Consider the following 15,375-nt stretch of genomic DNA (forward strand, 5'->3'; position numbering starts at 1 on the left):
TTTTATAAAAAAAAAATGTCTTTTGTTTCGGTACATTTTGTATGCAAAACATTATCTTAAGAAACTAAATTACATTTCATATTAAATTTTTGTGGTTTAACATACAAGATTACAAGGTAATTAAGCATTAATTTATTTTTATTTGGGTCTGCCATAATTTGCTAGAGAACTACTTAAAAGTTAAAACTAACCGCACTAACACCAGGATTAAAAAGAATAGTGTATATTTTGTGTATGTAGTTGATGAAATTAAACATCTTAAGTCTTGCATAGCTAAATTTACTTGTACATTCATTACTTCATCTTTGGTCATTAAACAGCCAAATGATAAAAATATAGGAGCAAGCAAATTAAGTAGTTTTTTCTGCTATGATACTTGGGTAGAGGTCTAGAAAAAATAGGAAAAATAATAAGAGACACTAGACTGGTATTAGTGTCCACAACATAGTTTACAATGCAGAATTTGTAACAATTCTAAAAGTTATAAAAGCATATACTCAAGACAGATAAATTTTTATATTTCATGTGCATATATTTGAACCCTAAATACACAATCTAAGTGTGTGATTGTAATTGTGTATATGATCCCTCATTGCACACTCTTAACACATCAAAAAATTTAATCAGAAAACTGAATTGAAAATCTACAGCATATAAAAATCTATTTCATTTAAAAATCAATATTGTAGAGAATATATAAAAATTGAAAATTTTATCCAAGTATTCTGTCATCATCAGGCAATAAGTATAAACAAGGTTAAACGGATATGCATGAAGTATGTTGATTTGATTTGTGAAAACGGGAGAATTTTAAGAGAACTAAATGGGGTACTAAATGTATCTGTAACACGTAGTTCAGATAAGCACCTCTGCCTCTATATCAATTTTTTGGTTAATTACCAAAACTTTTTGATCGGTCACATATTAATTATTTGTATGACATTAAGATAAATTTTATGAGTCTTATTTCATTGTGATGTACCTAATAATATTACAAAAGATACACATAAGCTAAACATTATTCATAGTGTTGCCAAAGCTAACATCTTAACTGAAAGTATACAATCAATGAGAAAAGGTATATTTATGTATAGCACTCAGCACAATAACGAAGCATAGTGCATCAATGCAACTTGATGCACAATGCATCTTGCTCAGTACTTTTACATTAATCACAAAGTAATAAAACCTAGCAGGAATAATGTAGTGCAAAGAATAGCAGAATAGGACTTATCCTTTCAAAACGTGTTTAAGTAGTTTCAGTAAACACCTCTGCTTAAGATACTATATATCCTTAATTAAGCAGTAAGTTTTATATAAGAGTTTCCATAACAATAAGAATTAATAATCTATGGTTTTAAACTGTAACATGTCAAGTTTTTTTTGAAACATTTTACATATACCCCCTAATTTTTATGAAAATACCTAAACTACCCTTTACCCCTTTTTCTAAACCCTAACCCTCTCCTAACACACACACACGCTAACACCAACGCTTCTCACTCTCTGGAACCACAAGGAAAGAAACAGAGGGAGAGGGAGACGGAAGAAGAGAAGAGAGGGGGGAGAAGAGAGACCGCACGGCAAGGCTTGGTCATGCCGCCGCATTGCTGTCGCGTCATTGTCACAGGGGAGAGAGAGAGATGAGCCCGCACACGAGATTGCGACGGAGAAGAATGGAGATGTACCGCCATTACCGTCAGGCACCGTCCTGCCTCTGGAGCCAATTGGAACCTTTGCCGTCGAGTCACGCCGTTGCCGTAATTGTCGTCGCTACGGCGGCAAGCGTGAGGGTCGACCAAGGAGAAATAGGTATGTGGAGGAGGGAGGAGCTGTTACGCCGTCGTCGAGCAACTGCCACCGCCGGAGCTCGCCGTTGAGCCTACCTGCTTCGCGTTCTGCCCTTGCTCTGCTCCGCCGGGGGCTGAGCCCTGCCTCTCCCTGTTCATCAGAGCTTGTGGTGTTGGTGTGGGAGTCGCTGTCAGAGGAGAGGGACTGCCGCCACCGCTGTTCCATTGTGTCCTTCACCGTCGACGTCGGGCGGTCACCGGAGCTGCTGATGCTCCATCCCTTATTTTCTTTTTCTTTGGTAAGACTAATCTTGTTCTGCCTTGTCTTGCCATAAAACTCTATTATTGACTCTATCCTATCCTTCTTGATGTTTATTTCTGTTTTTGCTCAGTTTTTAAACCACTGTAGGCTATTAGATTCACTGCCATTGTTACTATGGTTGTTCTATGTTATTGATACTAGGGCTGTTGTTGAGGTTGCTGCAATGAGAAATCGAAGTTGTTGCTACTACCTCGGTCCGAATTTCGTGCTCTTTCATTCCATTCTACTTCAACCTTCCTCACCTTTTATCTTGGTACTCTAGTTTGGTTTCCTCGGTCCCTTAGGACCAATTTGTGAGTAGGCTTTACATTTATAACCGTTACATTTTTTTGGTTTATGCTATTCTGAGTTTTTAATTATATTTACAAATCTATTGTTGAAGAACTTTGATTTGATTAGAATAATTAATTTATTACAATTGAAAAAATATTTTTATGAAGTTCATATCTTAGAAATTTTACATGAGACTATATATATTTGATGAAGTTTTATATTATTTTAGAACATTTGATTTTACTTGAAAATATACTTTTGAAACATTGAAGTATTTGTTAGTACTTATTGACTTTGAAATTGTGAAATGTGTTTGAAATTATTTATGATTGAAGAAGTTATGAGTTGAGAAAATATTTCTGATGAAAAAGTATTATCTGATTTGATTTGATTTGATTCGATATCTTATATATTTGAGAGATTGAAAATTCATTGTATTTGAAACTCTATGTTTTGAATTGGTTTGGGAGGCTCGTATTAGAAAACCGTAGTTAACGGCGGTTATGACGTTAACTTAGATGCATCTAACTCAGACTCCAGCTAGCAGGAGTGTTGCTAGCCTAACGTGTAGGCCACACGTTAGATCTGATATTCCGTTAGGACACACAAGAGGAAAGGGCTACCCATAGAGGTGGAGCCGCCCAAGTGTGGACTTTTGATTTAATTTCTGTATGAGAACTCCCTTATTGATTCACTTATTTATATAAATTATTATCTTCTAACCAAAATTATGTTTATATGGTCTCATGTGAATTATAGATGTACTGTCTAGTCACTGGGTTGCAAAACTCACTCCGTTTTTCTAAAAATATTTTTCAGGAATAAATATTTGAGTATGTGAGCCTTTCTATCCAAGAGTAATGATCTGCAATGGGTATCTATTCGTTGTTGAGTTCTTAGACGTCATCTGCTCCATATGTCACAGGTAGGATCCACCCATATTTATTTTATTTTATTTTTGTTTGTTAAAAATATGTAATTATTTATTTTAGACATTGTAAATTTATTTAAAATATTTGTAGTTTTCTTATTCAACTTATATTTGAGTCGGTTAGGCTTGTTTGGGGATTATATTCCTGAGCGCCGATCATGGCTCATTTTGGGCCGTGACAAAGTGGTATCAGAGCTTAGGTTTAATCTGTGTAATATGGAGCAAGTGTCCTATGGTAGGATCACAATTGTATAAATAGAAGCGTGCCTATTTGTACAAATTGTGGCACTATCAGAGGCCTATAGGAATGTCATCCTTGTCTTTTTGTCATCCTTGTCTTCTGGTTCTTGTCATCACGAGTCATCTGTCGATTCTTGACACCTCTTTCCTCTTCTTTATACCCAACCTTGAGTTATTATTTGGTAGCTTTTCTTGAACTTGCTTTTGCAATTACTTTAGTTTCGGTTTTGGTTCGCGATTCCTGCCTTGTAGCTAGTTCTAATCTTCCTCGTTTTTGTGAATATTTGCTTTAATCTTCTTCATTTTCATGTTGTTTTCTATGGTTTCTGATTTCAAGATTTCATCCATTATCTAAAAGATTCGATATGTTTTTGCTGTGAATTATTATCTTATTCCTGTTATAGAATTGTATTTAGATTTGTGGATTATGGATTTACTTAGCTACTGATTGAGACGCTTTGTTCTGGATTTTGATAAAACAAGTTTGTTCTTCTTATGTTGATGATCTTTGAAGTTAACATAATTTGAATCACTCGTGATTTTTTCTTTCGAATCAATAAAATAAAAAAAAAAAACTGTTATTCGGTTGCTCAGGTAGAAGAACTACGTGACAAACATATGTATGGAGTGTTATTCTTGTTTGCTAGATTGGAATTATAATTTTCTCTGTTTAAGTGGCAAATTTTTTTATGAAGTGTTAGCTGATTTGAAGATCTTTTCCGATCTGAAAGTTTGATTGAGCTTTTTGTTTGATAATTTGTTCTGCTATGGTTTTCTTTGTTGAACATGGCTTTTCTTTCAAGGGCACTATTTCTTCTGGGACCTTCAAGTTCTTCCCTTTTCAATCTTATGATTCCTTTAATTCTAAAATTTTTGGATTTCAACTTTGACTCATTTTGCTTATGCTCTGTACTGACAGCGCTTCATATTTTTCATGGTAAGAAAACTCAAAATAGCATGCAAATTATGGGGCATGAATTTTGTGCATAGAAATTTCTGTGTAGTAGTCACTTCTTCAAAACCCGTGCTTTCTTTTTTCTTTTCCTTTTTCGTTTTCCTATTGGTTGGTGCTGCTTTGGATTAATACTCTTACCTTGCTGTGAAAAATAACTCAAACCAGTTTAGTTTATTGTGTACTGAATGTTGTATTGAATTATGAAAAAGTTCTTTCTTTCCTCTTTCATTTGTTTTTCAATCATGTTCTGAAATCTAAGTTTTTTTTGTTGTTTTTCAAAACCCGAGTTGAGCATTGTTTTGAATACCTTTCAAAAGTTTTGAACTTATACTTGTTTTCATTTATTTGTTTGATTTTTGAATACTATAACATTATTTATTTTATGGAAAAGTGCTTTGAATGTTCAAGCTTCCTTCCTTTATAGACCTTTGTTTTAATCAATGCAAGTTTTACCCTTGTGCTTCTACAATGCTTTGCTTGCTTGGATTTTCACTGAAGACCCTTTACTCACAAGTTCCTAATTCGTTTACTGATTTTCGGCTGTTTCCTTGTTTCAAATTTACGATTCAAAAAAAAAAAAAAAATTTTGTTTAAAGTTACTTTACCTTGTACAAGTTAACCATGTTCTGATTTGAACCTTGAATTGTTGCATATGTTGGGAGTTCTACTGTTAAGTGTTATGTTAATGGGGTGCATGGGATAATACTACTATTTATATTTTTTTTATCACCATGAATTAATTGGTGAAAAAAAAAAAGAAAAAAAAACTTTTTTTCTTTTCTTGTTGTTAATTCTTACGACAAAAATATTGAGACGAACCACACTTATCATGTCTCATGCCATTCATGTGATACAGTTGCTTTTTGGTTTTTGTATTTTGTGTATATATTTAAATGCTATTCTTGTGAATTTTTTTGGCATAGAGAAGACAAGAACTTTTGACTTAAAATAGAGATTCACCAATAAAGCTGCTATACTTTCTAATACATTGAAATTACATCCTTCCCGATTTGTCTTGCCAGGTTTTGTACCTTGATTTTGATAATCTAAGTGATACTTTTACCTCAATTTTATTACAGTATTCTTAATGTTAATTTTGCCATTTTGACGGATTTTTTTTATATTCTGATAACAAGGTAATAAAATCCAGCATGAGCTAGATGTTCTTTAAAAAGCTACAAGCCTACAATTCGTATATATGAGAACTCAGGACAATGTATATGAAGAGAAAAGTGATGAGTGAATTCCTACTATGATTGAACTCAAAATGTGATTATATGACTAATATTAATAGAGATCATTGGGATTTTCTAAGTAACAAGTCAATTTCTTTTGTGATTGATTGGACTTATGAGTTTCTTGATTTGTATGTAGTGATTATTTTTGTGTTTCTTAGTCGGGTTGTAATTTTGTCAAAGACACTGTATAAAAAAAAAGGGGGTTCTTTTTTTTATGATATATTTTTCAAGATACGACAAGAATTTCGGAGATATATTTTTTTATATTTAGATCCAATATATATATATATATATATTTGAGTTTGTCTTTAGTTCAGTGAACTATTTATGAAGGTGAATTCTCTTTTTGGTGTTTTATCTTTACATGAAATATGATCCCATACCAATTTTCTGAAATTCTTTTGCTATGTGCTTGGGTTATGTCAAAAGCAAAAAAAAAAAAAAAATAGTTATGGTAACTGATCTTAGTGTGTTAATTGCCAATACTTTAAATTTTAGTTTTATTATTATCATTATTTGATATGTGAATTTATTTGTAACTTAATACTAAGTCTAATTGCATGATTATAGGAAATCACATTATTGTATTTTACCAACAGTGACCATAATGAGTTAAATACCTAAATGTATATGTAAATTGTCTTAAAGGACAACGAGAAGATCAATTGCATTTCTTGTCATGTTTTACATAATCTATTTACTATTTTGAGTTAGGAGATATCAAATTTTTATTGACATAATTATTTAATGTCCAAAGTCATGATAATAATCTCAAAGGTACTTAGTTGAAGGTTTCTATTAAAAAAAAAAAGGAAAAAGAAGCATACTAATTTTTGGGATAGTTACTGTTTTCGATTTTTTATGACGGTTAAGTTGCCTATTCTAGAATGTGTTGTTATATTTTTAATTTGTGTTTTGCTTTGCTTTCTCTGTTGTTGATTTTGTTTTTTTGTTTATGCATATCCTTGCTTGATGGTACACCTAAGTGTCCTCTAGGGTTTTTGAGGGAAAATATTTGCATATGACCCCTATTAATCTTCAATTCATAGACCTTTCATCTTTTGTTTCAACTTGAATTTGTTTGACGTGATAGTATTTATGCTTTTATAATTTCTTTTGAAATGTTCGTCTCATATCTTTTCTTCGAGATTGTGAAATTATTTTCTCTTAGTTGTATCTGTTGTAGATGGATATTCTACATGATTGTGTTCTTAATCATTCTCTTAAATCATTGTGAACACTGCCATCGACTTTAGTGGTCATCTCTTGTGAGCTATGCACTCCTATTCAACTTGAATTTGTTTCGACCTAATACTCTATCTTTCTTTTATTGTTTCTATCGAAATTTCTGGATTCAGATTTCATTGTTAAGACGTGATTGGACTCTCTTTCTAGCACACTTCGTTGTTTCTGAACATCCATGTTTAATTGCGATCTTACACATCCTTCCGAATTCTTGCGAACATCATCTAAGATGCTTGTTCTTCTCTTCCTAAGTTTTGTATTCCTTTGAGTAAACTCGAGATTCTATTGGTTAAAGTGTAATCTCTAGATACAGCGAGCAATACGTTAGTTTTAGGACATGGCGACGTCAAGAAGATTATGAAGTAAGAGTATTTCGAGGAGGAAGTTAAGGAGATTTTGGTACAAGTTGAAAAGTTAGTCTTGATATTTGACTTTCGGATTTAATTTGGGAGTGATGGACAAAGAGAAAAGCGCCATATGTGTTTGACTTATCAAAAGAACAAGAGTGTTAAATGTCAACCGCATCTTTTTAACACACACCTATGTTGTAATTTTTGCACCCGATAATACTTCTTTCTCATGTTTGGTAAAAAGGCTAAAACCATATAACATTTTTTCATACTGTATCAATTTTCGAGGGCAAAAAATTTTTTTAGGAGGGTAGAATGTAACATCTCAAGTTTTTTTTGAAACATTTTACATATACCCCCTAATTTTTATGAAAAATACCTAAACTACCCTTTACCCCTTTTTCTAAACCCTAACCCTCTCCTAACACACACACACGCTAACACCAACGCTTCTCACTCTCTGGAACCACAAGGAAAGAAACAGAGGGAGAGGGAGACGGAAGAAGAGAAGAGAGGGGGGAGAAGAGAGACCGCACGGCAAGGCTTGGTCATGCCGCCGCATTGCTGTCGCGTCATTGTCACAGGGGAGAGAGAGAGATGAGCCCGCACACGAGATTGCGACGGAGAAGAATGGAGATGTACCGCCATTACCGTCATGCACCGTCCTGCCTCTGGAGCCAATTGGAACCTTTGCCGTCGAGTCACGCCGTTGCCGTCATTGTCGTCGCTACGGCGGCAAGCGTGAGGGTCGACCAAGGAGAAATAGGTATGTGGAGGAGGGAGGAGCTGTTACGCCGTCGTCGAGCAACTGCCACCGCCGGAGCTCGCCGTTGAGCCTACCTGCTTCGCGTTCTGCCCTTGCTCTGCTCCGCCGGGGGCTGAGCCCTGCCTCTCCCTGTTCATCAGAGCTTGTGGTGTTGGTGTGGGAGTCGCTGTCAGAGGAGAGGGACTGCCGCCACCGCTGTTCCATTGTGTCCTTCACCGTCGACGTCGGGCGGTCACCGGAGCTGCTGATGCTCCATCCCTTATTTTCTTTTTCTTTGGTAAGACTAATCTTGTTCTGCCTTGTCTTGCCATAAAGCTCTATTATTGACTCTATCCTATCCTTCTTGATGTTTATTTCTGTTTTTGCTCAGTTTTTAAACCACTGTAGACTATTAGATTCACTGCCATTGTTACTATGGTTGTTCTATGTTATTGATACTAGGGCTGTTGTTGAGGTTGCTGCAATGAGAAATCGAAGTTGTTGCTACTACCTCGGTCCGAATTTCGTGCTCTTTCATTCCATTCTACTTCAACCTTCCTCACCTTTTATCTTGGTACTCTAGTTTGGTTTCCTCGGTCCCTTGGGACCAATTTGTGAGTAGGCTTTACATTTATAACCGTTACATTTTTTTGGTTTATGCTATTCTGAGTTTTTAATTATATTTACAAATCTATTGTTGAAGAACTTTGATTTGATTAGAATAATTAATTTATTACAATTGAAAAAATATTTTTATGAAGTTCATATCTTAGAAATTTTATATGAGACTATATATATTTGATGAAGTTTTATATTATTTTAGAACATTTGATTTTACTTGAAAATATACTTTTGAAACATTGAAGTATTTGTTAGTACTTATTGACTTTGAAATTGTGAAATGTGTTTGAAATTATTTATGATTGAAGAAGTTATGAGTTGAGAAAATATTTCTGATGAAAAAGTATTATCTGATTTGATTTGATTTGATTCGATATCTTATATATTTGAGAGATTGAAAATTCATTGTATTTGAAACTCTATGTTTTGAATTGGTTTGGGAGGCTCGTATTAGAAAACCGTAGTTAACGGCGGTTATGACGTTAACTTAGATGCATCTAACTCAGACTCCAGCTAGCAGGGGTGTTGCTAGCCTAACGTGTAGGCCACACGTTAGATCTGATATTCCGTTAGGACACACAAGAGGAAAGGGCTATCCATAGAGGTGGAGCCGCCCAAGTATGGACTTTTGATTTAATTTCTGTATGAGAACTCCCTTATTGATTCACTTATTTATATAAATTATTATCTTCTAACCAAAATTATGTTTATATGGTCTCATGTGAATTATAGATGTACTGTTTAGTCACTGGGTTGCAAAACTCACTCCGTTTTTCTAAAACTATTTTTCAGGAATAAATATTTGAGTATGTGAGCCTTTCTATCCAAGAGTAATGATCTGCAATGGGTATCTATTCGTTGTTGAGTTCTTAGACGTCATCTGCTCCATATGTCACAGGCAGGATCCACCCATATTTATTTTATTTTATTTTTGTTTGTTAAAAATATGTAATTATTTATTTTAGACATTGTAAATTTATTTAAAATATTTGTAGTTTTCTTATTCAACTTATATTTGAGTCGGTTAGGCTTGCTTGGGGATTATATTCCTGAGCGCCGATCATGGCTCATTTTGGGCCGTGACATAAACCATTCAAATTTAATGTTAGATGACTTAAATGTTTCTCAATAGTGGATTGATTTTCATGTTAAGTTTTTTTTCTGAAATTATGATTTAAGAGTTGGCATAATACTACTTTTATATATATAAATAGTCCTTAATTCTGAAAGTTTGGATATTCTAAATACCAAAAAAATATATATAGAGAAATATTACATAACTTTTACCAAAGAATAATCTTAGAATATTACAATATTTCTAAGAGTTATACCAAAAAAATTATAAAACTCTTTTATCTTTTCTTCTTCATTTATCCTTATTATTTTTACAATAACAAACCATCAAAGTGTACATTAAGTACTTAGTCATGAATACCTCAGCCATTCACCCTTCAGCTAAGATTGATTACTTAATACGTTAAGAAGGCAGGGGAAGTCAAGTCCATGTTTCTCACAAAGCAACTTGGTGGAAATTAGCTGCATAATTATTGAACATGGCTGGTCCACTTATTAATGAATTACAGCTAGCAAGACTTTACCTGCTTGACTCACCAAGTCAATCCATGAAGAAAAATCTATACCATAGTTCATGTATTGCTTGGTTTATTCACTTCATTCCCAATTGCTTGTAGTTGTTACACATTTTAATTCTCACAGATGTGAAACTCTGCAAGGACTGTTATCATGGCAGATCATGATGCAGAATCTTGCTCCTCACATTTCATGTATGATGTTTTTCTGAGCTTTAGAGGCTTCACCCGCTACGGATTCACGGATCGCCTCTATCATGCTTTGTGTGAGAGAGGAATCACTACCTTTAGAGATGATGAGAATCTTAGAGTTGGTGATAGAATCAGAGACACTCTTCTTGAAGCCATTGAAAGATCCAGGATGTCCATTGCTGTGCTGTGTCAAAACTACGCCTCTTCAGCATGGTGCTTGGATGAACTTATCCAAATCATGGAGTGCTCTAACAAAGGAACAAAACGGCCAGTTTTGCCAATTTTTTACCATGTGGATCCATCAGATATAAGGCATCAGAAGAATCAATATGACCAAGACATGAAGAAGCATGAAAGCAGATATGGCAAAGACTCGCACAAGGTACAAGCATGGAGGTTGGCTTTGTATGAAGTTAGCAATCTAAGCGGAGAGCATTGTAAAGCGAATCGGTGAGTAACCTTTAGTTCATCAAGTCACCTGAATGTTATATCGTTAGCTTCTATTTTTACAGCTTCATTACAAGTTTTTGAGCTTTTATAGCAACTTTGTTTCATTTATTGTTGGTGTATGTATATAGTTCTTTATATAAAATGAGTACATCTTGAATAGGTATATCTTGCAGCTATGAAAGTGAGATTATCGAGAGTATTGTTGAAGAGGTCTTGGCAAAGCTTCCTCCTGAACCACTATATATTAAGCATCCAATTGGTTTTGATTCTCACTTTGAAGCGGTGGAATCACTTTGGAATATCAAGTCTCATAATACCATTTGCATGTTGGTCATTTATGGAGATGGTAACAAGACCACATTTGCTGGAGAGTTGTTTAACAAGTTCCAGCATCAATTTCAAGCTGCGAGTTTTCTTGATAAAGTCTCTGAAAAATCAAGGGGAGGTGCTGATGGCCTAGAAAATCTCCAAAAAACACTTTTATATGAGATGGGTGTGCATGAAAAAGTTAAGTTGGGAAGCACATTAAAAGGATCTTTTGATATAAAGCAAAGTTTGCGTAATAAAAGAGTCTTTCTAGTTCTTGATGATGTTGATAGTACAGAACAGCTGGATGCATTGGCAGGAGGAGGTGATTGGTTTTGTCCTGGGAGTAGAATTGTTATAACAACAAGAGATGCCAATTTCCTAAGTAATCAAGTGTTACACGGATTCAAGATTGAGAGATATTGCATTAATGAAGGTGAATTTGATAGAATGGAAGCTCTCGGGTCAAATCAAAAGCAAGATAAGGTAGTCGAGGAAGATATGGTGGGCTTTGTGAATATCTTCAATGATGTAACTAAGCAGTTGAAGGAAAATGACTCAGGTGTTGATGTTATCTCCATAATAGGCATGGGTGGTTTGGGTAAGACTACTCTCGCTAAAAAGATTTACAACAATAATGAGGTGAAGAAGTTGTTCCCTTGTTGTGTGTGGGTTACTGTTTCTAAGGACTACAAAGCCAAGGAGCTTCTTCAAAGCCTTCTGAAAGGTTGTGGGTTATCCGAGTCCATTAAAGGCGAAGACATAAGCGCGGATTATCAAAGGAGCGTGGTCCGAGAATTCTTAGAGACAAAGAAGTATTTGATAGTGCTTGACAACATATGGGAGCCTGAAGTTTGGGATGAGGTAGAATGCTTTTTTCCAGATAACAATAATGGGAGTGCAATATTGATAACTAGCCGTAATGATGGTGTGGCAAACTATACAGGATCAAAATCTTACTACCCTCCATTGCTAGATAAAGATGAAAGCTGGAAATTATTCTGCATGAAGGTGTTTAAGAGCAGAGAGTGTCCTTCTAATTTAGAACACATGGGTAGATTAATGGTCGAAAAATGTGGAGGTTTACCACTTGCTATTGTAACCTTAGCAGGAGTTGTTGCTAAGAAGAGAAGACTACCAGTTGAGTGGACGAGAATCATGCGCAACGTCCTGTGGTACGTTGACAAGGATGATGGCAGAGTAACAAATGTGTTAAAGCTCAGTTATGATAGCTTGCCTCAAAGATTGAAGTCTTGTTTTTTATTTTTGGGAGTGTATCCCGAAGATTATGAAATTCCTGTGAAACGATTGAAACAATTATGGATTGCTGAAGGGTTAATACAACCGCCGAAAATAGGAATATCAGATGGTCTAGAAGTAGAAGATATTGCTGAAGAGTACTTGAATGAGCTGGTGGATCGTAGTTTGGTGATGGTGGTGAAAAGAAAGAGTGACGGAGGGGTCAAAAGTTGCTGGATTCATGACCTTCTCCTTGATCTTTGCATATCAGAGAATAGAGCTGAAAAAGGTATAGAGATCTGCACTGGAAAAGACATTCCATCCCTTGACAATGTCGAGACCTGTAGGCTGTCCCTTCGAGGCCAGTATTCGAATTTACTTGAGCAGTGTGATCTCTCCCGCGTTCATTCTTTAATGTGCTTTTGGGATTATTGCTATTTTACAGAAACGCTGTGGATCAATGTAATGAGTTTCAGTTCAGCTCGCATTCTGGACTTTGGAAAACCCTGTTTTGGTTTATCACCAGCGGCCCAGAACTTGGGTACACACATCCATTTAAGATACTTGAGAGTAAATCAGGGTGCATGCGTCGAGGATCATCCTGATCTCATTTGCAGCCTTGCGAATCTAGAAACTCTAATTGTTGAAGACTTTTCTGATAGGCATTTTTTTAAGCTCCCGCATGGAATATGGAGGCTCAAGAAACTGAGACATCTTGAAGGAAGGCTACGTATGACGAGCAAGACGGTTCCACCAAACACGTCGGGAGAAGACTGTTTGCCGAATCTCCAAACTCTCCAACTTGTCACTCTTGAAAAAGGGCTGACAATGTCCTCGATTGCTATTGGAAGATTCCCCAAGCTGAGAAAATTTGGTTTGCGGTGGAATTTTGGAAGTGGATGCACAGAGCATGAACTATTACAAGGCTTGCATCACCTAAAAAATCTAGAAGAACTAAAACTAGTGGACTTTCATGAATTGCCACAAGCACATGAATTTCCCTCCAATATTACCAAGATAACGATAAACATATTAAGTCCTACAGATTGGTTCGGCTTCAACTACCGCTACAGTAGCTTGAATACTCTAGGAGATCTTACCCGCCTCCATGTTCTGAAGGTAACCACACCAGTGCATTACCTGGAGGACTCTCTTCGCTTTGCCGCTGGAAGCTTCCCAAATCTTGAAGTGCTTCATGTGACAATGATGCGTGTCAGAGAATGGATATTAGAGGAAGGTGCAATGCCATCTCTCCAACACCTAATCATGGACCAGTGTTACTTGGATGAGCTTCCAGAGCAACTGTGGTCCTTGAATAACTTGCAAAATGTGCGTGTTGTGGACCCACCTCGAAAATTGGGAGAAAGCCTCCTACGTGTTAAGCCAAAGGATGGTTGTAAGGTCATCTTAGAAGGACAGGACACGGGGTAATTTTTTTTCTTTCCTTTTTTAACCTACATCTGCCTTATTATTAGTCTGTCTGCTGCATGTCTAGCAGAAATTTCTAACTTTTTATGTTTACTAAAAGTTGAAGGTACTTTTCCCCTCCTCTCTCTCACTCTCTCGCACACACACATCATGGCTTAGTTCAATTTTTTCATTTAATTGCAAATTTCATTTTGCCACATTGGGTTAATCAAGCATTTTCTCTCATTTTATTGTTTAGGATACACTTTGCTCTTTGTTTCAAAAGGTTACGTTATTTGTATCTATTATTTAATTACTAGAGAAAATGTTATTAATGCCTATATCAACAAGAATCTTGATATTGATTTTGATCTAACAAGAAAAGCGTCCTTATATTGCTGTTTCTAAAACAAGTAAATTCATCCAAGTTATGATTACTGTCATGTCCTATACCACCAAATAAGAAACTACCGTTAACTTGTTTTATCCATCGTATAAAAAATAAATAATTAGAATACAGCATACCTATAGCTTGTTTATGACATTCTGATGTGATGTAGTAAACGTAATTTGTTTTTTAATATGGTAAAAAAATGTCACATTTTAGCATTTTTATTACAATCGCCAATATAGTGATTAAGACCAAGTGAAACTTTTTAATTAGTTGTTGTATAGCATTCTTTTGCAGTGGTTTATTGTTGCTTTACTTCTATTCATTTCTGTTGAGTTTGCATTACGCATATTCTGAAATATTGCTAGTTACTCTAGTCTAATCTATCTGTCTTGGATTGGTAGTTTCTTTTACATATTAGTTAAAGTGTAGCAGGTTGATGTAAGAATGTAAAATTCAAATCCTTAGTAACTAACATATAGCAATCTGATCAAGAACAACTTTTTGGTTTTAAAGATATTATGATGATTATGTTGTTGAAGAAGAAGAAGAAGAAGAAGAAGAAGAAAATAGATAGCAAGTTCATCAAGAACAATTTTGTGGTTTCAAAGAAGCAGACAAGGCAAGTGCACACAGTGGATTTGCCACCAAAATAGTGTTGTCGCTTACAAGCCCAAGATGTTACATATGTGAAGGATTGAAGAGAGAGATTCTTAGATGGGATATGCGAGAGTTAACTGGAGAGCTGTTCTATTTTGGATGTTGTGAGGTTGGGTCTTAGATATAATCGTGTTTGTTTGGTTTTATGTGTGATGTATTTTTTAAGGCACTTACTCAAATGAAGATGCTAAAACTATCTTTTCATAAAGATACTTGTGTTAAAACTTAAAAGTGTGATTTGTTTATTTAGCTATTAAACTTTGCAATTCATCATCTAATGGTAAAAAATAAGTATATTTATATAGAGACAATTATAAAATCTTCATGGTAATATCCATTATTTTTTTATCACCTTAGTTCATATAAAAGGAATACTCGTTTTCCTCTGTTTCTTAGAGGTTTTTTAACGAGGTTCCTCTTTATCTGTGTAT

At 35.1% G+C, this 15,375-nt stretch overlaps 1 protein-coding gene across 9 annotated transcripts; it reads left to right on the forward strand.

Annotated features, from left to right (window-relative positions):
• The first annotated feature begins 1,316 nt into the window (after window positions 1-1,316).
• LOC112744749 (putative late blight resistance protein homolog R1A-3) lies at window positions 1,317-15,169 on the forward strand. Of its 9 annotated transcripts, XM_072233983.1 has the most exons (6): window positions 7,773-8,387; window positions 8,552-8,663; window positions 9,503-9,608; window positions 10,519-10,941; window positions 11,115-13,913; window positions 14,801-15,169. In XM_072233983.1, the coding sequence occupies exons 3-6, from the start codon at window positions 9,544-9,546 to the stop codon at window positions 14,859-14,861; spliced, it is 3,348 nt and encodes a 1,115-aa protein (XP_072090084.1). In that variant the 5' UTR covers window positions 7,773-8,387; window positions 8,552-8,663; window positions 9,503-9,543; the 3' UTR covers window positions 14,862-15,169. The 9 variants fall into 9 exon arrangements, 3 of the variants coding, with proteins under 3 accessions (XP_072090084.1, XP_072090086.1, XP_072090085.1); XR_011880637.1 differs by lacking the exons at window positions 7,773-8,387; window positions 8,552-8,663; window positions 10,519-10,941; window positions 11,115-13,913; window positions 14,801-15,169 and adding exons at window positions 1,317-2,089; window positions 2,254-2,405; window positions 3,205-3,310 and having other exon boundaries at window positions 9,503-9,877; XR_011880638.1 differs by lacking the exons at window positions 7,773-8,387; window positions 8,552-8,663; window positions 9,503-9,608; ... (1 more) ...; window positions 11,115-13,913; window positions 14,801-15,169 and adding exons at window positions 1,317-2,089; window positions 2,254-2,405; window positions 3,205-3,310; window positions 5,648-6,052.
• The last annotated feature ends 206 nt before the right edge of the window (window positions 15,170-15,375 follow it).

The sequence above is a fragment of the Arachis hypogaea genome, chromosome 4 (assembly GCF_003086295.3).
Source record: "Arachis hypogaea cultivar Tifrunner chromosome 4, arahy.Tifrunner.gnm2.J5K5, whole genome shotgun sequence".
NCBI classification, from domain to species: Eukaryota; Viridiplantae; Streptophyta; class Magnoliopsida; order Fabales; family Fabaceae; genus Arachis; species Arachis hypogaea.

What these genes read in the sequence shown, in the direction of transcription:
- LOC112744749 (XM_072233983.1), top strand. Translation starts at nt 9,544, where the DNA reads ATGATCTGCAATGGGTATCTATTCGTTGTTGAGTTCTTAGACGTCATC. An exon ending in ATCTGCTCCATATGTCACAG is followed by an intron (nt 9,609 to 10,518) that starts GCAGGATCCACC and finishes TCTGAGCTTTAG; the next exon opens with AGGCTTCACCCGCTACGGAT. An exon ending in GAGCATTGTAAAGCGAATCG is followed by an intron (nt 10,942 to 11,114) that starts GTGAGTAACCTT and finishes TATATCTTGCAG; the next exon opens with CTATGAAAGTGAGATTATCG.